At 49.8% G+C, this 24,512-nt stretch overlaps 1 protein-coding gene across 1 annotated transcript; it reads left to right on the top strand.

The window, feature by feature from the left end:
• Nucleotides 1-1,864: 1,864 nt before the first annotated feature.
• On the top strand, nucleotides 1,865-20,596 carry HNF4A (hepatocyte nuclear factor 4 alpha). The gene is made up of 10 exons (XM_059862858.1): nucleotides 1,865-2,075; nucleotides 5,577-5,751; nucleotides 7,554-7,648; nucleotides 9,761-9,867; nucleotides 12,326-12,481; nucleotides 15,380-15,467; nucleotides 15,975-16,130; nucleotides 16,827-17,063; nucleotides 17,717-17,839; nucleotides 18,489-20,596. The coding sequence occupies exons 1-10, from the start codon at nucleotides 1,961-1,963 to the stop codon at nucleotides 18,629-18,631; spliced, it is 1,395 nt and encodes a 464-aa protein (XP_059718841.1). The 5' UTR covers nucleotides 1,865-1,960; the 3' UTR covers nucleotides 18,632-20,596.
• The last annotated feature ends 3,916 nt before the right edge of the window (nucleotides 20,597-24,512 follow it).

The following is a 24,512-nucleotide window of genomic DNA, read 5'->3' as shown; positions in this document are numbered from 1 at the left end:
CTGATTTCTATTCCTGGCCCTTCTAATCCTTCTTGCCTGGGAAGTAAATGGCCTTTGCAGCCCCCTTGCTCAGCAGGCTATTGAAGCAAAAGGTTTGTTTTGCTGAGCAGGGTAGAACAGGCCCTGTTTTTACGATATTTTACTAGACGCTGTGGCAAATCCTGCACATATTTGACCTGGTGTCTGTAGCATTTATCTAATCAAAGGGATCACCGTGGCCTGGCTGGGATTGGGACTGAGGTCCCTGGGATGAGGCTATGGAGGGGGCTGTACTCTACTCTTGCATCTCCATCCCAGTCTGCACATCATAAAACCAATTTTTGGCAAGGACTGTATCTGCCTGAAGGAAGAGCCACCAGCACATTGAGCTCTGGCCTGTCCCTCAGCAGCACTGACAGAATGACTCTTTCCCCTGCAGCAGAGGATCATTTATCACCATTCCCAAGTGAGAAAGAAGGGGCTCTCCCCTGTGCTCAGATTCAGACCCGTAGCCTCAGGGTAGAAGAGCTGTTTAGAAGTGCTCTGCAGGTCATGGTTTTGGGGGGCAAAGTGCTGCTTGAACAATTCTGTGTGCTCCTAAAATGCGAACAGAAATCATCACTAGCACAACTGCTCAAAGGCGTGTACTGGTGTGGAGCCAGAGACCTTGGGTTCATGCTGTGGCAGTGATGGCACTGTGGCCAGGGAAGCTCATGGTGCCAGTGGGGTTGGGGCTGCATTGGGGTGCCTGGGAAGAGCAAACACAAGGCACTGGGAGCCCAGATCAGCAGCATGTGGACTTGGTCGCTGCTGGTTGCGAAACCACGGGGCTGTTTTCAATGTAGAACAAACTGATACCAAATCATTAATTGCTGATTCTCTTGCACCATGAGCCAGTGCCATTCAGAGATAGATTAAATTCCCACTCAATGATCTCACAATTGCACTGAAAACTCTCGGTTCTGGCTGAAGTGGAGGAGTGGTGTGGGGCAGCTGGGGAGGGGAGCACAGGCAGCTCTGGCCCCACTGCCCAGCACCAGTGGGCTCAGACCCAGGTCTGAGCAAGGCACAGAACCGCTGCTCTGATGACAGCAGACAGTGCACCCGCAGAAGGAAAGCTCCTGCTGCTCTGTTGAAACCTGTCTCATGAAACTTTTATGACAGATCAGCCAGTACCCAAGGCTGGGGGTGTCGAGCACAGAGTGATTTCAGCTGTGGGACAGGAGCCACCCTGGCCATTCCCAGGGTGTCTGTGCCACCCCTCAGCCCCGCTCACTGTTTGGGCATGGCTGCAGAATGGGATCTGTTTATAGGGCATCCAGCCCCCTGTAAAACTTGGTTTATAGGGAAGTAAAAGGAGTCATATATTTCACTTTACATAGCAACGTGTAAATTTCCAGGTAGGAGCTGACCTTCTCTGACTGTGAGGGAGAGAAAACGAGGAGTGGAAGGGATGGAGGGAGTAAGAGAAGGGAAAAACAAGGGTGTAGGCAATGGTGAGGAGAGGAAGGCAATGACAGAAGTGGTGAAGAACCTTGTTCACTTGGTAGGGTTTTTTCCAAATTTTCCACGCCAGGTATAATTAAGAGCAACACCAGCAGTTCAGCATCAAGGTCAATAGCCCTTGGTGAGTGCCTGCTCCTATGGTGCTGCCTGCACCTAGGAGCCAGGATCAGAAACGCCTTGAGATTCAATCATAAACAGTCAACAAGAATCACTGCTGCTCCACCAAAAAAAAAAAAAAAAAAAAAAAAAGCTTAGCAGTATTCGGCAATGGGTGAGATGATTAAAGATTAACCCCCTGCCCTCCTGCCTCCACCCCTCTGGGAGTATAGGCCTTGAGGCTCAGCAAATCCTTTCAGAGAAATATCTGAATTAAAAGACAACAGGTAGGGGACGCAGTGAAGGCAGAGGGAGGCAGGAGGGCCAATAGCCTGGGCCAAGGGAATCGGTGCAATCTGGCCCGTGTTTGCCCAGGATAATGCGCCTTTCCAAAGCCCTCATAGACATGGAGATGGCAGATTACAGCGCAGCGCTAGACCCGGCATACACCACCCTGGAGTTTGAGAACATGCAGGTGCTGGCTATGGGCAATGGTGAGTCCCCTCTGTCCTCTCCCCTCTGCTGGGTGGGATGAGCTGGGGGTTGCAGGAGGAAAGTCCCTGGGGTGGCCACAAAAAATATTCCTGGGGAGGGAAGGGGTGTCAGATGGGGAGCTCCCAGCGGGGGTTCTGTTTCCCCAGGGGAAAACAGAGGGGGGAGAGCAGAGCTGTGTTTGGTACAGGTGGGATGGTGTCCTGCAGCCCAGAGCCCCTGGCAGCAGGCACACACCAGGAGCTGGCTGGAATGAGAGGTCTCCTCCAGATATTCAGCCCAGGGAATGGGGCTGGGTCCAAACATGGTGGGGGTCTCCCAGACCCCAGCCAAAATTTCTGCTTGAAGTGCTGTTAATGGTTCAGACAGAAAACTGACCCTCTGCCTCCAGAGCTGAGAGCCAGTCCCTGGAGCAGAAAGGCATTTAGCACCTGGTAAGGGTGAAAATCACTGTCAGAAGTGATTTAGGCACTGCCGCTGCAGCTGCTGTGAGCCACAGCCCTTCCCCAGTGCAGCACTGGGGGATGGGGGGCATCCCCTTTCCTGGCTCAGCCCCCAGTCAGAGGGACAAGGGGACCTTGAGAGGACAGACAAATGTTCCCATCCCTTCAGGAGGGTAGCATCACACTTAACCCTGCAGAATTCACAATGTTGGCCCACCCATTTGGGGACCAAAGAGTCTTGGTGATTAAATGCTCAGAGATAACAAGAGATTCCTCTCCAAGTCTCCCCTAAAGTCTCTCTAAATATGAGGTTAATGACTAAACGAAGCCACAGAAAGTGGCCCTCTGAGCCCTTTCCTTCCATGTGTTGTGTCATGGGGGCTGCTGGGCACCTCTGTCCCACAAGTGCTGTGCTGGCTGTGTGGACTCTTCCATCACAGCCTGTGTGCGTCTTCCCAGGGTTGTGGCTCTGCTCTGTCAGGGATGTAACACTGTTGTGCCAAAGTGGATCTGCTGTGCAATAACCCCCCACCACTCTGGGTCCCAGCCCCTTCTCCACTCCTGGGGGCTGGTCCTACCCCTTCAGGTGCCTCTGGGCCACAAGTCCCCCCCTTTGGCTCTGTTGATATCCATCTGGACATTCTGGGACAAGCTCAGGCCCTGCTCCTTCCTGGTGCCCCTCTCCCCTCCAGTGAGCTGGGGCTGTGATCTGCCTGCCCCAGACCCAGGGCTCCATGGAGCAGAGGGACAGGAGAATTTCCTGTGACAAGATCTAGTGTGCTGTGACACTCCAGGATGAGTCAGCTGGGGCACACAGCACCAACTCCTCTCCTCCTGGGCCCAGCTCCAGGCCAGGGACAGCCCTTGCTCCAGGTCTGTTTTGGCACTGCAGCAGCTGCCCTGGAGGACACACCTCCTGCAGGACCTCCACCTGCAGAACCTGTGCTTCTTTTTCTGGCCAAGGACTGCTCAGAGCCCAACCACTGCCTGCCACAGCTCTGCAGCTCAGCCCCAGGGCTGCTGCTCAGCAGGGACCAAGTTTGCCTCTCACTGGCAAAATGCATCTTGTGCTCAGACAGTCTCAGGGATCTCTTGAGCAGCTCCTGTCCTAACACATCCTAACACAAGGCTCAGCTGCAAGGTCTCAAATTCAGATTTAACTCCAATCACTTGACTGCAGCAGCCAGAGCCCACATTTTTGGCACATATTTGTCAGAATAAACTTAATTGGAAAATTATCCATTAGGCAATAATTTCATTGTTGTTGACTATTAGACTGAGATGTTACAATTTCTTTGATAAGAGTGCCAGTTTTTCCTGCTCTATGTTCATCTGATTACAGCCTGATAGATTGCTAAAAAGGGATTTTTCTGGGCTGCCACAGATATACAAGTAATGGGATTACAGGCAGATCAGCTCTTCCTCTCACATCTAAGTCCTATGTTTAGCTGAAACTGGGAATTTGACTTTCCTTCTGGAGTGAGCTGCATTTAGCTGAGCCCTGGGGATATGCATGGAGGAAGGCTGTTTCAGAAACAAGCTGCTCACAGGGACAAGAGACAGCCAGAACAGCCTTGGGAAAGCTCAGGGCTCTGGGAGTGGAGACAGGAGCTTTGCACTGGTGCTGCTGGAGCTGTGTGACAGGGTGTGCCAGGCAGGGACACAGAGGCAGCAAAGTGACTCGCAAAGAAATACAGGAAGGACATGAGGAATTGGAAAGACAGAAAGCAGTCAGGGAAATGAAAGAAGTTACCAGAGGTAGGGAACTCAAGAACCCTTTGTGCCAGTTACTCCTGCTGAGGGGTGGCATGAGCAGGATGTGCAGCACCTGCTGAAATACCCCTTTCTCTGCAAACTAGAAGCTGAAAATGCAGCCCTGCCCCAGCCAGACTTGCCTTGGCCCCCCCAGCACCACAGCTGGGCTACCATGGGGAGCCCAGCTGGGACCAGCCCTTCTGCTGGGTGCCAGGTGGGAGCAGCTGTGGTCCTTCCAGGGTGAGCCTTAACTGAGTCCCTACAAAAACCCAGAAATCAGGGGCCAATAGACTCAAGCATTAAAAATCCCAGCAGGTTTCTATGGCTTTGTAGATCCTGGGTATGATTTGTGACTGGCATTTCCACTGAGGGAGGGGGATGTGCCTGTGCTGACACAGAAAAACGTACATGGGAGGGGACAATTAGATCAACTGAATTAAGGGCTGATCCCTTCAGCCTTGAGGTTTGTTTGGCCTGCTAGAGGGGTTTAGTGTAGCCCTTGTATGGTTTTTTAGCCTTTCAGATGTCCTTTCCTCCAGAGCCTGCTGCAATTCCCTATCCTCCAAAAAAAGCCCTGCGAGTCCCAGTTCCCCTTGGTCTATAAGGACTGCAAGACAAATCAATTTCCACTGTGATCCTACCAGACTTTAGAAGATACCCAGCCTACAGCCTTCTCCATGCCAGTGCCACCTTTTTTCTTTAATCAGTCCTTCCTTGCATGGGTAGCCTTTGTCCACATGAGCTTTCCAGCTGAAGTCATTTGAGTTTGCTATTTACCTAAAGTCTTGTTTTCCCAAAGAAGGGCTGTGCAGGCTGGAGCTCCATGGCTGGACAAGGGAACTGTTCACCTCATCTGGTCAGGGCTGTCTTGGGCTCTTTCAGTGCTATAACACAAACACCTCCCTAACAAATCAGCTGCTCACCCTGAGCTGTAATACCTCAGCTTTAACTCTGCATCAGCTTTTTCTCTGGCCACACTACTGCAGCCCAAAGTGTCTGCAAATCCCCGAGGAATTTTGGCTCTGCCCTGTGACTCCTGCGCATGGGCTTCCACTTTATCTGAAGGCAGTGCTGCTGCCAGGCCTTTGGGAAGAGGGGTCTCACCATGGAATACAGGAAGTTTTAGTGCACCCAAAATGCAATTAAGCAATGCAATTACTTAAGCACTGAGAGCTTGCACCCTCTCTCCTAACACACCTCTCACACAGCCAAGCTGCAGCTGCCTGATTTCTCCAAGAGTCTCTGACTCTAGCAAATGTTGGCTGGCTGTTGTCTCACTGTCTTGCTGTGTCCTTCCCCAAGCAGACACATCTCCATCAGAAGCAGCCAGCCTCAGCAGCTCCAGCAGCCTTGGGGTGAGCACGCTGTGTGCCATCTGCGGGGACCGCGCCACCGGCAAGCACTACGGGGCTTCCAGCTGCGATGGCTGCAAAGGCTTCTTCAGGAGGAGCGTCAGGAAGAACCACATGTACTCCTGCAGGTGAGGACAGAGGGCACAGAGACCCACGGCTCAGACAGTGCAGCCCCTCACAGCTCAGTGGCAAAGCCCTCAAAGTGCAGCAGCACTGCCCTGCATCCTCCCTGCATCATCCTCCACTCTCCCTGAGCTAAACCCTCAGCTGGAAGGGGTCAGGGACTGCCCTGACTTTGGGACTGCCCTGCACTGATCACTGGGAAGACCCTGGGAGGTCTTGTCCCATACTTTAGGGGCCAAATGGGTATGGCCAACCATGGATGTGGCCAGCAAGTAGCAAGTAACCAGGGGAGAAGCCCCATTTCAGGGACTTAGCAGCTCACTGCTCAGTGCAGCACAAACCTTGCTCTCCCTGGGGGCGATCCTTCTCCATCACCAGATGGATGTGTGCCTGCCATCCAGCTACAATGCTGTCCCTGCCTGTTACATGACACAAGAACACCTGAGGAGCACCATGAGGGGCAGCACAACATGCACTTTTCTGAGGATGAGGCACTCATGTTGCTCCTGAAATTCATGCACTGCACCTTGTGCCATTGGGGGTAGCCCATGGCTCTCCTGTGCCATCAGCAGCTGTGACCTGCTCACAGCTGGCTTTGAACAACTCACATGTAGAGAGTCACAAAGGAAACTGAAGAATCCTCAGTTCACAGTGCCTAAATCCCTTGGGCTTTTTGAGTCAGCTACTCCTGATGGCCTGACAGCCACAGGAGAGCATGAAGAGCAACATGACTCTAAAACCTGAGTGACAGAAGAAAGCCCCAGGTTTATGAATGCCTGTGAAGCACACCATCATTTGCACTCCAGGGTTATTTAAGGCGGCTGCCCAGGGAGCCCCCTCGCCACAACTCCATCAGAAAAGCCAAGGTGCCCAGTTCCTTGGAAGCTGAGGCTTTTATATGCACTACAGAAATATTTTAAGAGCTCCTTTCAGGCACACAATTGGGCAAATCAAAGCTTGGGGGCTTTAAAAAGCAGAGTAGATGGAAGCCCTTTCAAAAGCTACAGAATTCAGCATGGCTGGGAACCCTTCTCCAGCTCTGTACTCCTTTGTCTTTACTCTGCAAACTGGATCAATCTGCTGTAAATTAGAGCAAATTTGCAAGTGAAATTCATGCTGCAAGTGGCCACCAGGCTCATGAGTCACACACATGGGAGATCAGTTTTCTCCACCATGCACAGGGGATTTGGTGACACAAGCCTGGAGGGAAGGAGCTGATTTCTTCCCAAGTCCTCTCTGACGTGCAAGTGACAGCAGAGCAGTTTGCAGAGCAGCAATGCTGCCCAGAGGTCAGAAACAACCTCTGAGAATCCCAGACACAGCTCTGGAGAGATACAGGGACTTAACCTCACAAATGGGCTACTACAACCTTCCACTTCTTTTTCAAATTCACAATAAAGGTATTCTTCCTTCCGTTCTACTGGGATCTAAGTTAACAGCAGCTTCCAAGTTGGTTTTGACCCTCCTAGATCACACTTTTAACTTCCCTGGGGTTCGTTAGTTCACTATAAACATCCTATCCATAATGCTTACTGAGTAGTCTCAGCTCCTGCATGTGACTCAGTTCTAGTCTGTCCTTATTGACCATCCAGACGCACAGGGGAGAGCTGAGATTTTGATGCAAAAAAGAAACCACAGGCTAAAGCAAGAGTGCAAAATCACAGACTGGGGCTCCTTTCTCAGGGTGAGCCTCTGGGAACCTTCTCTGAACATGTTTTGGAGCTTGGGGCTCTGTCTTGTCCTGCCTTTTGGCTCAGTCTTGCTGCTCCTCACACCTTCCTTTCTTTCTTCCTTCCTTCCTTGCCAGGTTTAACAGGCAGTGTGTGGTAGACAAAGACAAAAGGAACCAGTGCCGGTACTGCAGGCTGAAGAAGTGCTTCCGAGCAGGAATGAAGAAGGAAGGTGGGTGCCTCTGCCTTCCCCCAGCAGCAGTCCCTCACCCCTGGGTATGTTTGGGGAAGCCCTTGCAGCCAAGGCTGGTCCCTGCCAGGTGCACACTTGCCCAGCCACCTCAGCCCTGTGTTCCCTGCACTGTGCTCTCCTGGGCACAGACCCTGACCTCCACCACAGGGGGATTTAGGGAGGGTCCATGCCTGTGTCTCAGAACTGCCCATGTTCGTGCACACAAATCACACCCAGGGCTCTCCAGCTCACACTGATACACACAGCACCTGGGCTCCCACACTGCCAGTCTACTGGAGGGGTTTGGGAATGCTTCTGCATATCACTGACGAGCAGAAACTTCAAAGAAAGCCTGGGAATTTGGTAATACTTTGGTAAAACTGCTCCAAGTGCTGTTATCCCTGAGTGACCACAAAACCCACAGCTGGCTAGGTGAGTCCAGCAAAAGTCACACTGACATTTTGCACTTTTTTTTCCTTGACAGATATGTAGGTTCTTGCTGACCTTCTGCAGAGAGGCAGTGAGTTTAGTTTCGTTTCAGCCACAGCAGAAAGGATCCAGAGTAAAGTGGAGCATTTTTGCTATTTAACTGTATGAAAAGAGTAGAGATACCCCTACATGGCCCATGCTCACCCCCTCAGCTCCCCTACCTCCCTGTCTCTGCAGCACTTATAGGTCCCCATGTCAGGATCCTCCCCTTGTTTAGCCCTGTCTTGAGAAGGGACAGGAGACCCTGGTGGCCTTGATGGTGCTCCTGTTAGTGGAGGAACAAACTGCCAGGGCAGAGGCATCCCACAGAGTTCACTTATGTCTGCAAAGGGACAGCTGGGAGGCATTCAGCCCTGTTATTCCATGCAAGGAAATTAAACCCCATGCTCCTCCCAGTTCACACTGCCTCAAGGAGAAACCTGCACCTTTGGAGTAAAAGGGTCCTTGAAGACAGCAGGCAAGTACCAGTGTTATGCTGGTGGCTGCAGGATGACCTCTGAGCAGGAACATTTATTCCCTGTGAAAAGGGATGAGGTATCACAAGCAACTTTTCTTAACTTTTCCTGAGGAATATAGGAATCCTCCTCTCCACGCAGCTCATCCCCTGCCCAGAGCTGTGCTGTTGTCTGTTAATATTCAATAGAAGTTACATTAGGTGCATGACCAGCTAATACTGAGCAAACATTTGGAAAACATCATGGCATGACTGAACTCGGGGGCCTGCTACTGATAACAAGCAGCATAACCTTGAGAGCTCCTATTTACAGCCGCTGACTGCAGGGCTTTTCTCCTGGCCCAGCCTCATTATTGCTTTTTATCAGCTGGATTTATACATGGAGAACGTATCAATCCACAGAGCCACCAGCCCAAGGCAGGGCCTGTGCTGTTTCCCCTGCCATGGATCAATAGCTTATTTGAGCAGATGGCTCTGAGTGGCGTGGCCAGGGTGAGTTACAGCCAGCCCAGGCCTCGTGACAGACAGAGCAGGCAAATCCTCCCCCTCCAAGCCCTCAAGACTAGACCAAACAGGGAGGCACACTGGGGTCTAACCTGTACTGGGATGCTTTTACAATAAGGTATGAGAGAGCTCTTTTGCTCTGGATGGATCAGCAGGAGCAGTTCTGCACTCCCTTCCTTATTGTAGTTGAGACAGAAGTTTTCCAACTACACCTACCCAGGGCAGGTGGGTATGGAGCTCTGAATGGAGCTTCTGAATGGAGCTCACAGGAGTCATGTGGGCAAGAAAACCTTGCAGATCCTCCTCCATTTCACACATCAGCTTTGGGCTGCATACATGAGCATGGCCTCTGTTTCAAACCCCATATCAGGAAATCAAAAAACTCAGATCCTTTGCCAGGAAATTTTCCCCTCTGAACTCTATAGGTGAATGCATTCTGAATCAACCCCATCCCTGGAAAGTCTAATGAAGCAAATAAGAAATCAGATCCCCCAAATGCAGTCAGCTCTCACTGGCATCCACCCCAAACCAGACACAGCTGCACCTCCACCCTGCCTGGCAGGGAAGCTGGGAAACTGCAGCTAAGGAAGGCCAGAAGTCTGTGCTAGTTTTCAGTGTGCATTGCCATGAACCACCTGCAGCTCAGCCAAAATCCTCTCTTGCAGCTGTACAGAATGAACGAGACCGAATCAGCACCCGCAGATCAAGTTACGAGGACAGCAGCCTGCCCTCCATCAATGCCCTCCTGAATGCAGAAGCCCTGGCACAGCAGGTACCTCCTCTTCCTTCTTTACCAAATACAAAAGCATCAGGCACTGCCTGGTGTGTAGAGCCAGTTGAGTATTTAATAGCCAAGTCTTCAAATTATCACCTCTTTTCTAAGTGGCTTATCTGCCAACTCAACAACGATTTTTCAAAAAGCATTTGTTACCTGAAACCATCCCTTTGAATCTCCTTAGTCCAGAACTCAGTTGTAACAATATGCAGTGATTTGTTCTGCTTTAATAGGACACAGGAAGGCTGGAGAGCCTGATGGAAGAAAGTAGGGTAGGATCATTGCAATCCAAAGAGCTGTGTCTGCCTAAGCCCACGAGGGGCTGGCCTTGCATGAGCAGCCTCCCTTCCCCAGGAGCTGTTAGGAACTTTGGATTCCTGCACAGTTTCATGAGGAATCAGTTTCCTGCTTGTTTTATGCAGAAATCTTTTCCAGTGCTTGCCTGAAATTCCCTGTTTCCACTCACATACTGCCAAGATTCGTTTCCTAGAGTGTTCACATTGAAAAGATGACTCTGATTTAACAGGCTGGATACTGCAAATGGTGTACACAGCTCTGGGAAGACACAGGACAGGATGGGCACACACAGCCTTCAGGGAGGGTTTGTCTGTGAGAACAAGTGATGAGGATGGAGCTGTGCTGGAGGCAGGAGCTGCCACTCTTCATGGAGCTGGGGAGAACAGAACTCTGTGTGCTGGGGAAGATGAGCAGGGGGTTGAGTTGGCAGTCCATGCTGCTTCAAGGGTCACACTGCCCTGCAGGCTGCCCTGGGAGATGCTCCAGGACAGGACGTGCTGTGCTCTGGGCTCTCCACATGAGGCTCAGGCTGTAAGGTCCACTTCCCCAAGGAGGGGATAAGCCAGAATGGCCAAGGGCTGATCCTGTACACAAAAAGCACATCCAATCTCATCTCACATCTCACCTCGTCCTATGCAGGCCCTAATATATTTATATACCCTATAAAAATAAGACTGATGCTGCTCCTAGAGGTGTGAGGTAATGGGGTCTCCAGCCACCAAATCTACAAGGGAAGGACATTTCTGGGGCTCAGAGTCCTGCAGTGCCATCACATGTAAGCAGGGTCTGCTGATAAAAACTACAACCATGGACAAATCCAGGGGAGCTCCTGCTCCCCCACAGAGCACAGAGAGATTCATTAAACAAGGCAGGCTCCAGCACGGTAATTGGTAACTTTTATGTGCCTTGCTAATTAGAACAAGATACTGCTGAGGAGCTGCTTTCTCCAAGATCTAGGGTCACTCACCCAGAGGTCTTTATTTATTTGCTAAGCCTTCCGGGCCCTCTGATTAGGGTAATACATGGTGAGATTTTTGCAATCTTATTTATTCAATAATAGCTAGTGAGCTGGAAAGCCTCCAGGTAATGCAACCTGAAAAAAAAAAAAAAATGCAGGTGGCATTTGAATTTCATTTCCTTGGGGAGGCCAGCAGGGTCCGAGCTGAAAATGCTGGCAGGAATAGGACAGGAAGAGCTGATGTTGTACAAGAGCACAGAGGGCAGTGATGGGGTTGAGTTAATTGCTTACAGAAGCATGAGGACAAAGTAGTGACTAAGGGCAAATTTTTAGATGACCTGGGTGAGCAGCTATGCATGAGAACCAGGCAGGAGGTTGGGTGCCTGGTTTGGGGAAGATGTCCTGTCCAGCTCTGTGTGAGAGTACTTGCAGAGTTGTGAGGGCTGTCCTTTGCAAAGGAAATGGCAATCACAAATAATTTGCCATGTAACAAATGTCACCCGTGCTGTGGGCATGTTTGAACTTGCCCAGTTTTGTCAAAAGGACCTAAAAGCCCATGGGAGGTGGGAGACTGTTATCTTTAAATTCTGTCCTTAGCTATTCAGAGTGGGTGATGTCAAATGTTAATGACCTGATGCTCACAGAAAGCAATGTCAGACCTAGAAAGCTGTGGCCTGGTGAGCTCATGATGACTCAGGAGAGGAGCAGAGCCTGCTGTGGAAAGCAGACATGGCAGCTCTGGCCAAGCCCTGCCTCTGGAGCAGGCTGGAAAGGGGAGCAGCTCTCTGGTGGGACCAAGCAGCTTGTGCAGCAGCACTGGCTGGATGTGTCTTTCTACTGGTGAGGCTGACTGCCACACAAGCCCCTCTGTTCCCTTCTGGATCTTCACTGAGCACACTTGTTCAGTGGGAGGAAGATCCTGGCTTTAGGAATGTTTCCTCTGTGCTTTCCAGTCTATTCAAGGCATTACAGTTTACCAAGATGATCCACAGCCTCTGCTCTGCAGAGTTTCATGTTCACAGATCCCCAAGCTGATCTGAGTTTAAATGAGTCTTGTTGGGTCACCTGTTCTGGGAGCTGGGTGTGTGCAACAGAAAAATGTAATTGAGTCTGCATCAACACAACCCATGGGCTGGGGATTTTCCTCTCTGTGGTTCCTCTGTGGCACTGAAAGCTGAAGGATTTCTTCTCTCATTCCAGATATCATCCCCTGTTCCTGTGCTCAATGGAGACATCCGAGGGAAGAAGATTGCCAATATTTCTGACGTGTGTGAGTCCATGAAGCAGCAGCTGCTGGTGCTGGTGGAGTGGGCCAAGTACATCCCCCCCTTCTGTGAGCTGCCCCTGGATGACCAGGCAAGTTCCCCCATCCACCCCACCTTGCTCTGCCCTGGTAAAGGCAGCAGGGAGCCAAAGCCAGTTGAGACCTTCAGAGAAAATGCTCATTGTGCACTCTGTTATCCTGACTGCTGCAGCTGATTGGGAACAGCATCCATACAATGCCAGCCTGGGCCAGGCATCCATACAATGCCAGCACGGGCCACTTGCATGTGCCTCTAATCAGCCCATGAGCACAGCCAGATAACACTGAGCTTGAATTAGGTCGTTATCAGATGAGCATTTCGGGGTCAGCCAGTCATTTATTAATTATGGTTTGCACAGCACTTTGAAAACCTGAAGTGCTTGACAAATGCTTGGGGCGATCAGAATTAGCAGGAGAGACTTCTGGCCTAAGGTCTGCCCAGAATTTAAAATCTGCCTGTCTCTTGCTGCTTCCTGCCTAGGGGTATGTTTTGTATCCATGCTCCCAGCATGGAATTTTGAAGCTATACACTAGTTTGCTCCCAAGGTAGTGGAAAATCTTTTTTCCAGGATTAAAAAGCAAGGATATATTTGCATTTAACAGAAATTACTAAAATGGCAATTGTGGGTTCCCTAATGAAGATAAGCAGAGTGGGTTTGGTGTCCTCTGTAGAACTGTACTGCAGGATCCCAGGCAGCCTCAAAGGGTACAAGGAGAGGCCTCCCATGGATGTCTGAATTTCAGAGGTCTGCAATAGGTGTTGAACGACATGATGTGTGCCCAGCCTTGAGCAGCACATGTGGCTGGGATAGCACTTCTGGCAGGGCCAGCACAGGTCCTGTCACAGGCAGGAAGGTATTTCCAGTCTGTCCAGTGTACAGTCACAAACTCAGCATGTGTTCTCTTCAGCTAGGACCAGTCTCCAGCCCCATTGACCTAGAGGTAATTTTTATATAATGAAGAAAAAGGATATCCAGTTGAGAGTATCCAGCTTATCAAAACCCCCTAAATCCTAAATCTGAGCACTTTAGTAACCAGCCAGCAGCACCCAGAGCTCTGGGGAATTCAGTGCTTTTAAAATGGGAGCATGTTTCTTTCTTTTCTATTGTGTACAAGTGCTAAATTGTTTAAAATTATAAGAAATCTGTTAAACTGCTAAGGAAAGTACAATTCATAATTTATGGAAACCACAATGGACTCCAATGGCAAATGCCATTTACACAGCATATACAAATAAATAGGCTGCAGCCCAGCACAGACCTGGGGCAGCTCTGCACAACCCATCACATCCTTGTGCCATTTGGAACAGAGGTCCTAAACCTGGCCAATAACTCTGCAAACTACAGCAACTTCCACATGAGCTCATTTTACAGTTGCGGGGCTGCAAAATTCCTCAAAGGAGAAAACAGAGCCTAAAGATGGCACAGTTTGAACCCTGCCTTCCCACAAGGGAGAGGCTGCTCCATGAAACAGATCTCCTTTGTAGAAAAGATCATACCCAGCCCCTCATTCTCCTTCTGCACCAAAATGTCAAAACTACCATGTTTGGTGGGGCAAAGACATTTAATCTCCAAGTTCAGGTTCTGCTTTGTTGTGTTACAACTGTATATTTATCCTAGTTCTCAATGGAATGATGTATCTCAGGTTCATCACTGCAAGAACAAATATCAAATGAGATGATTGGCCTTCTTGAAGTAATTCACTTTAACTCTGTTCAAACAAGGAAATTCTATGGACACAAAAAAAGGTGGCTACAAACTGAACCTTCTTGAATTTGCAATAGGCAGGAAATTTTTAGGTGAGAGCTTCACTCTCCCCTGGAGCTGGCAGTTTTTTCCTTGTCATAGCTTTGTCGGGTAGGAAAGCTCAGTTTTGTGCAGCTCTGGTAATTCCAACAGCTCAGCTAACATATCCACCCATGTTTGGACAGAGATAGAGAGAGGCTAGATTTTGGCAGCTAGATAAAGATTCCCCAGTATCATGTGTGCACAGTCTTTTTGCAAGGATCTCTATTTATTTTGCATAACCTTTTTTACCATCTGGGATGGAAAAAAAAAAAAACCAAAAACCCCTCTCCTAACCAGAGCTCTCTTCTATGGGTGATACATTCTCCTTGCATTCCTGGTAGGGTAAGACTTCTCTTGGCTTTGACAGATGCTGAGGGTAACACACTGGAAAAGTGGACCATTCCCATCAGGACATACTTTTCAGCATTTCTCTATTAATGTTTAATGATTGTTTTCTCCAGCAGAAGGTCCTGGCTGGACATTAAGAAGTCTCTGTGTCAGGGTGTCCAATTGTTAACTTCTCTTTCTGCCTAAATCTCTGAAATTTTTAACTGAAGGAGGGCAAAAGATTCAGAACATTCTCAGAAGCCACTGGAGGGTGTAAAGTGAAACACTTCAATCATTAACATCAGGGGAGAAAAACATCCCTTTGGCTTCCCTGTCCCCAGTTCCTGTGACTGTGCAGGGGATGAATGGCCAGGGGGTGACCCCACTGGCCAGCTGGACATGGGTCCCCACAGGTGTGATTGCAATGGGAGGTGGGCACAGCCCAGAGGGACAGCAATGTCCAACAGCAGGGATTGTACTTCTCCCCAGTTCCCAGGATGGAGTGTGGTCCCTGGTTCTGCACTTGGCAGGAGTTCTCTGCAAACAGCCCACACTGGTGGGAGGTCCTGGGACAGCCTAGAGTGGTCCTGCTCATGGCATGTGTCCTGAATATGGGATATTTCAGGTGCTGTCTACTACCTGCTGGTTCTGCTGGATTTATAAATGGTTTAGCACAGAGCATTATTTGATCTCTTTCTCTGCCTGTAATGGAAGAGGGGCCCTCACTCCCATCCTTGTGTACAGTACAGGATGCTGAGCTTTCCCTCTTGCTGACATGAAATCACAGCTTTGTCTCAGTCTCTGTGTCACCCAAATAACTTTTCCCTGCCCTTGCAGGTAGCACTGCTACGTGCACACGCAGGGGAGCATCTGTTACTGGGAGCTGCCAAGAGGTCCATGGTGTTCAAGGATGTCTTGCTGCTAGGTAAAAATTGAACTTCTGCTCCCAGCCCACCTGCTTCTGTGACACTTCCCTGCTGGGGTGAAGGAGAGGGTGGCTCAGTGTTTGTGGACATCCTTTTTGCAGGGTGGTGGTTTGAGCTGTTCTGTATTTTAACAAGCCCAGCACAGCTAGGCCTGGTTGACATCGACATCAAGGCCATGAGGTGTGACAAAATTGGGGACTGTGTGAACATTCATGGTGCACCCCCAGGTTTGTGTAGGCAGGCTGTGGTGGGATTGGGAAAAAAGCTCTCACTCCTTGGTCAGCTCTTCCTCACTTGAGTGGCTCCTGTGTAATGAGAAGCTGCTCTGGCAAAACAGATCAAAATTTCTGGTGTTCTGAGACAGGGTAGGGGCTGAAAGAGGAACTTCTTAATTCCTCCACCCCAAAATTATTGCAGCATTAGCTACCTGCATTTTGAACTCCTTGTCACCCCAGCTAAGTCTTGAGCAATCCTAAGGTGATGGTCTCTGTGCTGCTTGTCTGCAGGCAATGATCACATCATCCCACGGAACTGCCCCGAGCTGGTGGAGGTGAACCGTGTGGCCATCCGCATCCTGGACGAGCTGGTCCTGCCCTTCCAGGAGCTGCAGATAGATGACAATGAATATGCCTGCCTGAAAGCCATCATCTTCTTTGACCCAGGTATGCCCCAGCTTGGGGAGGGTTATCATCAGAGGGGCCTAGTCTGGATTATGCTGACTAACACCAGTCCTGAGTGGTAGAAAAGTTGCCTGGTCTCCTATCTAGGCCAGACTGTTCTTAGAGAGGGAGGAGAGATGTCAGTCTTGAGAAAAATTGTCCTCTGCTGTTATAGTAGCTTTTTTGAGCTAGGTCCTATAAGCTTTTGGAGGGCTATAACACACTTAGCTCAGCTACTTTTGGGAGCATAAAAATCAGCAAGATGGCTTCTGTTGCAATGTTAAAAACAAAAAGATTTAATAAAAGGCAAAATAACAAACAGAGAAAAACTGAGTCAAGAGTAGGAAGTCCTTCCTCTTAGTAAAACACCTTACAAAAGCGATTAGTTTCTTTGTTCATTTCTTCTTCTAGTAAATTGCCTAAGCAAGACTTTTTGGCTTCTGTCCAGTTAGTTCTCCTTAAGTTTGAGGTGAAGTCTTCTAAGCCTATGAAGTAGCTTTTACCTCTAATTAAAGAGAGAAACTTCTAAGCTTCTTCCCTTTTTAAAGAGACAAAAATAGTTTTGTCACCCCGTCAACAAAGAGCGCACTCCTATACATCGCAGCAGACAATGGGGAACCAGAGGCAGCTCCCCTCAGGCTGTGCCCAGCTGTCTCTGACAGGCAGCAGCCTGGAGACTGGCTGTGTGGGTCGTTGCAGATGCCAAGGGGCTCAGTGACCCGTCCAAGATCAAGCGGATGCGGTACCAGGTGCAGGTGAGCCTGGAGGATTACATCAACGACCGGCAGTACGACTCGCGGGGCCGCTTCGGGGAGCTGCTGCTGCTGCTGCCCGTGCTGCAGAGCATCACCTGGCAGATGATAGAGCAGATCCAGTTCGTCAAGCTCTTTGGCATGGCTAAGATTGACAACCTGCTGCAGGAGATGCTGCTGGGAGGTGAGCACTTGAGGGTCTGACAAGAGGTCTCTCAGCATTCCCTGACTGTTGTCCCTTTGAGACCCTCCTTAGTCACTGCTCCCTATCTAGCAAAGAGACAGCCAGTCTGCAGGTCCTTTGACTCACACAAAATCATCTCCCCTGTCCTTGACAGGGGTAACCAAGGTCCTCTACTTCTTCTTTTAAAGAGATGCATCAGCTGTGCCTCTGTTTACAGAGAGGCATCCCCAGCCTTCTGCACACAGACAAGCTTTGCTGTGCACCCCCCAGACTCCTACCTGGCAGCCATTCCACCAGTCCTCCTCTGTCAGAAGGGACTCATCAAAACAAAAAGGTCTAAAAGCTCAGGTTGAAAGAACATCCTAGATTTCCTAGTGGGAGCATCCAATGGGACAAAATGAAATGAAAAGTTCCCACTGTGCTATTCTTCATGTGGAGGTGTGACTAAGGAATGTAATCCTGTATAAGAGGACATGCAGGAAGCAGGCAGGGGCTAGTAAGTCCAAGGCATGCATGGAGGAAAAAGGGAAGGGTGTGCTCCAGGTGCACAAGGGGATGGTGCACAAAGCCTTGGACATTTGGGTGCAGTGGGTCTGCCCATCTGAACTCTCCTTCTGCCATTGTGGCAATTAATGTCTCCTGCATGTTCTTAGGCTCATCAAGTGAAACGCCGCACACCCACCACCACCTGCACCCTCACCTGATCCAGGAGAACCTGGGAACAAACGTCATTGTGGCCAACACAATGCCTCCTCAGATGCACAACGGGCAGATGTGTGAGTATATCCAGAGACACAGAGAGCTCTAGGGAGAAACCAGGAGCTTTCCCGTGTGCCTGTGGAGGTAGTTTCTACCTTGCATGGAAATCTGCAAGCAAGACAAAGTCTCTGGTAATGAGCGTGTGAGAAATTCCTATGCAGAAAGAAGGGAAAGACAAACAGAGAGGTGGGTTAGATTAGATTAGGCCAGACTAACTGATTCAACAAGATACTCCTTGGCAGACTGCAACTTTTACATAGCTCTTAAGGGATGAATGATCCTATCCAGAGCTTAGTGAAATCAGTGGAAAGGCTCCCCTTCCCATGAGTGGTTCAGACTCACTTCAGTTTGTCCTCTGCAAAAACACGGGAGGATCTGGCCCGCCACATGGAGCCACCACTGAGGACCTTGTGCTAAAATGAGCTTGGCTGACCAAAAATGTGGTTAGTACAGGTCAAAATGTCAGCAGCTCCCCTTATTTGATGTTGGTTATTGTGGTTCTCCTGGGGCATCAAACCGTGCCTGTGTCTGGGCTGCCCTACAGCAAACACATAAGCCCTTAAGAGCTTCTGCTGTGCTGACATCTGAACCCTGCACGACCGAGGACAGACCCCAGTGCTGTCAGGTTTGTGAGGCCCTCTTTTAATTTGGTTTCTCTCTCCTCAGCTACTCCAGAAACTCCACAGCCTTCTCCACCTGCGGGCTCAGGGTCAGAGCAGTACAAGCTGCTGCCTGGAGCCATTGCAACCGTGGCCAAGCAGCCCACGTCCATCCCACAGCCTGCCATCACAAAACAGGAGGTCATCTAGCAGCCCCCACCCAGCCAGCCTCCTTCAGAACACCGTGTGGGAGAAAAGCCCAAACTGACTCTGCCACTGTGAAAAGAGAAGCCATCCAGAGGTCCCTGGGCACAGACACAAGGATTTGCTTTTTGGACTGACCACCACCAGAAGGTGTCTTCCTGCAGCTACGGACAGCACGTGCCATGGACAGCCCCAGAGTCCCAGAACTAAGGCTGAAGCCTTGCCAAAATCCTCAGTCCTTGTAAGGAGGGCCAGATTTCTGCCTCCCTCTGCAGGGAGGTGGCAGTGACTGGCTGGGGACAGGCTGCTGCCCCACTGCCACCTCAGCACTGGTTCAGCCACAGCAGACCCTGCGAACGAGAATTCCCTGTGCCGTGGGAGTGGTGGGCTTCCCTCCCACAGCCATGCCAGCCCCCCGAAAGTCCCCAGTCCAGCCAGACTTGGTGGAGGTGGAAGCTCCTCCAGGAGCTTGACAGCAGGTGAAGCACATGGGGTTTGCCCAGGCAGCACTGCCAGAACTGCTCCTCAGCCTTGGCTAGTCCCAGGTCTTTGCATGGTGTCACCCACCACCACACTAAGCCCCCCAGCCAGACCCAACAAATCTTTTCAGCTAATGCTGGGGCAAAGTCTGGCCCACCAAGATACTCCACTATTTGGATCCCTCTGCCTCTTGAGGGGTTTTCGTATTTCCATGCCATGCCTGCTATCTGACCACAATGCTCAGAGAGGCAACCACTGCCAGGCCCTTCCCTTGCACCACTCACTGCCTCCTGGCAATCAGAGGAACCATGGGATTCCAGAGATTCCAGCTAATGGGATGGGGTCACCCCTTTACAGGCTGGCAGCACTGCCCAAGATCTCACTGGCCCAACTACTGCCTGTCAGCAGTCAGAAGACCACTGGATACCCGTTTGGAAGGAAGTGGGGGAAAGATGTAGGAAGGGGAATGACCTGTGGGGTGAGAGGAGTTTGAGCCTCACAGATTGTACCAAGGTCCTGGGCTCTCTAAGTGCTGGGAGCATTGAGACCCAGGACCTCAGTTCAGACCAAACCTAATGCTAAGATATGCCACACAATCTACTTCTCTAGTGCAGTGCCACTCCTTCAGCTTAGAGTGAGTGGCTGATAAAAGATTTATAGTTCTTCATAACACGATAAGAATTCGTTATGACTCCTTCAGACCTCAGAGTGTTTGAGAGCACCAACCTCAAAATACAATTCTTGGGGTCCTGCAGAGAAAAGCCACAGAGGTCAAACAATAACCCTGTCTCAGCCAAGCCCCTTGGGTCTGCCCCAGCCTTGGGTCTGCCCACCCTGCTCTGCTCCCTCCCTGTCCCTGTTCCTCTGTGCCTGCCTGTGCCAAAACCCTGCGGATCTGACCTTTGGTTTACAGCTGAAAGCAGGAAAGGAGCCCTCCTGCTCCAGGTGCCAGCAGGGCTGGAGCTCCCAGAGCCCCGCACCACAGCAGGTCTGAGCCACTGCTGGCCTCTCAGGAGGATGAGGATGGTGGCCCCACGGCTGCCAACAGGTCTCTGGTGGGGACAAATGTGAGCCAGCTCAGCCAGAGGAGCTGCAGGTCTGGCCCTTGATTTCCAGTACAAAATGAAACCCCTCGTGCTGGCAGTGTCAGAGGTATTGTGTGGTCCCAATGCTGGTGGCATCGTACCAAGTAATTTATTGCAATGATGAATCCAATCATTTTCTGTAAATTATTTTGTAAATCACATTGATTATTTATAATTGGGAGATTAAATGCAAAAAAAACCCAACCCCAAACCTGTAATAACCAGGCTGTCTTTTCCAACTGCAGCGACCTTTTTTCCTGTACGTAGACATACTTTGTGGGGAATCCTTTTTGGTCCATTTGCACCAAGTATTCCTCGATATTGTACATTAATTTTTGCTGGTTTCTGCCTTCCAATGGAAACAGAAGAATATTTCTTCACAAGAGTTTGTATTCATAAAAAAAAAAAAAAAGGAAAAAAAAAGAAAAATAAATGCAAAAATATTTTCTAACTTTTCCCAGACAGATGGATTTCTTTCTTCTGGGAGGATTTATTTTAAATCAAGGGGCTAACCTCCCTGTTGGTCTGAGCACAAAGCATATGTGTATGGAGAAAAAAGCCCAAACAAGTGTTTGATGCTGTTGCCAGCTGTCACTATTTCCTGGCAAGCCCAATGTGTCTGTCCTGAAGCCATGTGTGCTGGAACCATAAGATTGAACGACAATCCCAATTTTCATTAAAAGAAAAACAAACACGAAGAACAAATATTTACTTTCATGATTCTGGGGAGCTTAAAGGCTTGAGGTAACCACATTCTGAAAGCCAAGCAAAGGAAGCTAAAATGTATTATTCACATTTCAAACATGTTCATTTTATGTCCCTCTTGTATTTCAAAGGTAATTTCTGAGCACTTTGGGGTGGGTGATTGTCCTTTGTTTCAAACACAGCCACCCTACTGCTGGCAGCAGGTGGGAGCCAGACTGAGCCTGTGGGGCACAGTAAGATGATCAAATGAAAATCAATTTATCACTAGCTGTAAAGGTGAAGAAATACACAGGCAATCAGAGAAGGCTCTTAATGACCTGCTTTTCTGACCACGGGAGCCTGTGCTCAGCTGTAGCATGCCCAGGAAGAGAACAGGAAGAGAGGAGAGAGGTGTAGATGGCTGTAAAGATTAGCTCTCTGGGAAGGAACAACATCCAGCATTTCCAGCTCTGGTCTGCAGGAGCTGGCCCTCATTTACCCCATATCCTACTTCTGATGAGAGTTGTGGTGGGCAGTCTCATCCTAGGTACAAGGGATGAGAAGCAGCCTGATTTTCCATCCCATTAGCATATCCAGTGGTGTCCCAGTGACAGTCATGCTGGTGGAAACTGTCAGCAGGAATGAGATGCAGGGATGAGATCCAGACTGTGTTTGAGGGCTCTGTGGAGACAGCATTTAGAGCCTGCTTCCACTCTGAGTCAAGGACCTGGGAGAATAGATCTCCAATAACCTGCCCTCAGTACCTGTGCACCTGTGGTGATCCAGAGCCCCTGCACCACTGCTGAATGCCTGAATAAGGGAACCAAAGGCAGTCACAGGATGTTATCCCAGCACATACAGGACTGAGTGGTTAGTCCAGTCAAGGGAAAGAAAAGGATTTCGTTCATTCTTTTTAAAATAAAAGACCCCTGGGACTCCTCTGCTGTGATTCATGGTTGGTTTTACCTGGGTATATACTCTAAAAACTCCATATATGTAATATCAAATCTTTGAAGCAATAAATTCTCCTGGGCTCCTTCCCATGAACTGCTCTATCAAGGTTGCCCTTTACCTGGTTAATCTTAAATCAGAGCACTTCCTACAGGAGATTTCTTATTGCTGGATTCAGCTCACTTGGGAAAAAACCCCCATGAGCTGTCCCAGAAACAACCTTGTCCTTAATTGGCATCCTCAATCCCAGCTCTCACCTCTTGTCCCTCCAGGCTGGAATCACCCTGAAACACTGGTCTTGCCACTCGTGGGCTGTGTTTTATCCTGCTGGGCTCCCTGGAGCCTACAGGCCATGTCCCATGTCACAGGAGGTGGCTCTGAGGATTGCCCTTTGACACACAACTTCCCTTACATTGTTTTTGAACACAAGAGCTTTCTGTGCCTGCAGCTCAGCCCAGGGATGATTTCCTGGAGAGCACCATCTCCAGCTGCGGAATCTTTTCATCACATCCAAGCAAAGATCTGTGAAAGTGGTATTTTTAGGTCCTTTGGCCACCATGAAATGCATTCTTTTCATATTCCTTATATAACTTCCATCTGAAAGAGCCAGCAGGCTTTGGAGCCTTTTCCACAGCTTTCATATCTTAGTGGGAGGAGGGGGAAAAAAAGGCAAACAAGTTTTATGGCCTGCATATCATCTCTGACAAAAGCAACTATTGCTGCTATTAAACTTACAAGTGCACACACAGGCACAGATAGTCATGAACACCAAGAGGCAGCAGGGACAGCTCAGCAACGTGGCACTGCTGAGCCAGGCAATTCCATGTGCCAGGCTGGCCAGTTCCCTCTGGGCTAAATGCAAATATCACCAACCAGCTGGGGAACTCGGGCCATACACAGGTCCCTTCCACTCAGAGAGGCTGGAGGAGGAATGGTAAGGTGTGGGTATGTCTAAAATCCTTCTCCCCATTCCAAACTGAGGTGTGACCCTGACAATCATAAACACACCTAGCACCGAAAAATTGCCAGCCAGGCCAATAAAAATGGCAATATATTGTCAGCTTTGTTATGTGAGGAGAGCTTGGCACAAACAACCCTGCAGGCATGACCTGTAGTTGTGTCCTGTGAGAGGGAAGAGGCTGCTGGGACCAACAGAGTTCTCCCAGTTCAAACCCAGGGGAGAAGAGCTGAGTCTAACCCAGGTCTGGGATAGAAGGTGGTTTGGGAACTGTATTTCCTTGGCTTACTCTGGCTTTGGATCTGGAGTGATGCCAGGCTTGCCTGATCATGACCAAAATCTTCCAGAGGCCTGAGGGCACCCCTAACCTGGGGTTTAGTCCTGGGTTACACAAAGCCCTGGGCTCTGCTGCCAGGCTCCACTCCAGCCTCTCCCATCTGTAGCTCTGCCTGGCTGGAACCTGCAGTCCCTTGGGACCCCATGGATTCACAAAGACCAGGGACCCCTTGTGAGCCTGGAGGACCCCACACCAGATGAGGGGTCTGGGGGAGCTGTTGTGATTCCCCAGCTTCTCCTAGAAACTGCTCTGGGTGCAAGAAACAGCACAAGAGCTGCCTGAGGGGATGCCTGGACAGACACCCAGCACAGAAAGCATCCCAAGTCAGACAGGAATTCCTCTCAGCTGCTGCCAAGCCAGGTGTCAGCACTGGCTGGAACAGGACATGCTCCCCCTCACTGACCGGGAAAGTCATTACAATAAAGTAACTCCTAATACTCTGCTCCCTTCCAGGACTCTCCAAAACACCACTGTGCCTTAAAAACACTTTTAATTAATCCTGCTGATGGGTTACTTACCATTAACCACTGACATGGAGCACACTGGCTCAAGCATATCCTGGAATCCACTCAGAGCTGATTTGCAGGGAGCCACTGAGAAAAAAGCTTGAGGCAGAAGCAGCAAAGAGAAACCTCAGTGCCAAACCCAGAATGCCTGACTCAGACCTATAGCACTTCCAGCACAGATAAAGAACAACCATTGGGATCCTTGCTTCTGAGGGGTTTTAGCCCTCTCTTAACCATTTTCTAAGGTGTGGGATTAAAGTGGCACTTTCTCACCTGGGAGAGCACACAGGAAACCTGCTGTGCTGCACACCCTTTGAGGAGGCAGTGGAGACAGCTCCAGCATTCCAGGCTCTTAATTTTCTGTTGAAATCCTACTATTTACTGCATGCAGCCCCTCCCATCACAGTCCACCATGCAGCTGAATTCCTTCACCCCAAAGGTGTGCAAAGATTTCACTCAGAGGTTACTCTAAAACCCAGCCCTGCTTCACTCCTTCCCACAGATTTTTGGGCTTCTGATGAACCCCAGGCTGAAAGCCCCAAGAGCTGGAGCACCCAATGCAACCCTTCCCTCATTCTGCTCCTAGAAAGTATCCTCCACCATTTACCAACTGGTTTCCTGCAGGAGCAAACCTGAGTGTTTCTGACAGCTGCAGCCTGTGCCATGGAGGGGCTGCAAGGAGCAGCTGCCAAGGTCCCAGGGCAGCCCCATCACAGCTCCTTTCAGGAGTTAATCCTGCCAGGGACCCATCCTGCCTCGGAGACAGCTGCTCTCCTTCCAGAGAGCATCATGAAACACAGTGAAAGGAAATGCTCAGCTCAGAGCAAACTGGGCGTTGGACTAGATGACCTTTAAAGGTTCCTTCCAACCTAAGTTATTCTGTGAT

The sequence above is a fragment of the Haemorhous mexicanus genome, chromosome 18 (genome assembly GCF_027477595.1).
Source record: "Haemorhous mexicanus isolate bHaeMex1 chromosome 18, bHaeMex1.pri, whole genome shotgun sequence".
NCBI classification, from domain to species: Eukaryota; Metazoa; Chordata; class Aves; order Passeriformes; family Fringillidae; genus Haemorhous; species Haemorhous mexicanus.
The sequence above is the reverse complement of the archived record's forward strand: the minus strand, read 5'-3'. Positions and strand labels throughout refer to the sequence as shown.

Bases quoted from the DNA above. Each gene is read 5' to 3' on its own strand.
- HNF4A (XM_059862858.1), top strand. From the start codon at position 1,961: ATGCGCCTTTCCAAAGCCCTCATAGACATGGAGATGGCAGATTACAGC. The intron at 2,076-5,576 runs GTGAGTCCCCTC...TTCCCCAAGCAG, and splicing joins GGTGCTGGCTATGGGCAATG to ACACATCTCCATCAGAAGCA. The intron at 17,064-17,716 runs GTGAGCACTTGA...GCATGTTCTTAG, and splicing joins GCAGGAGATGCTGCTGGGAG to GCTCATCAAGTGAAACGCCG.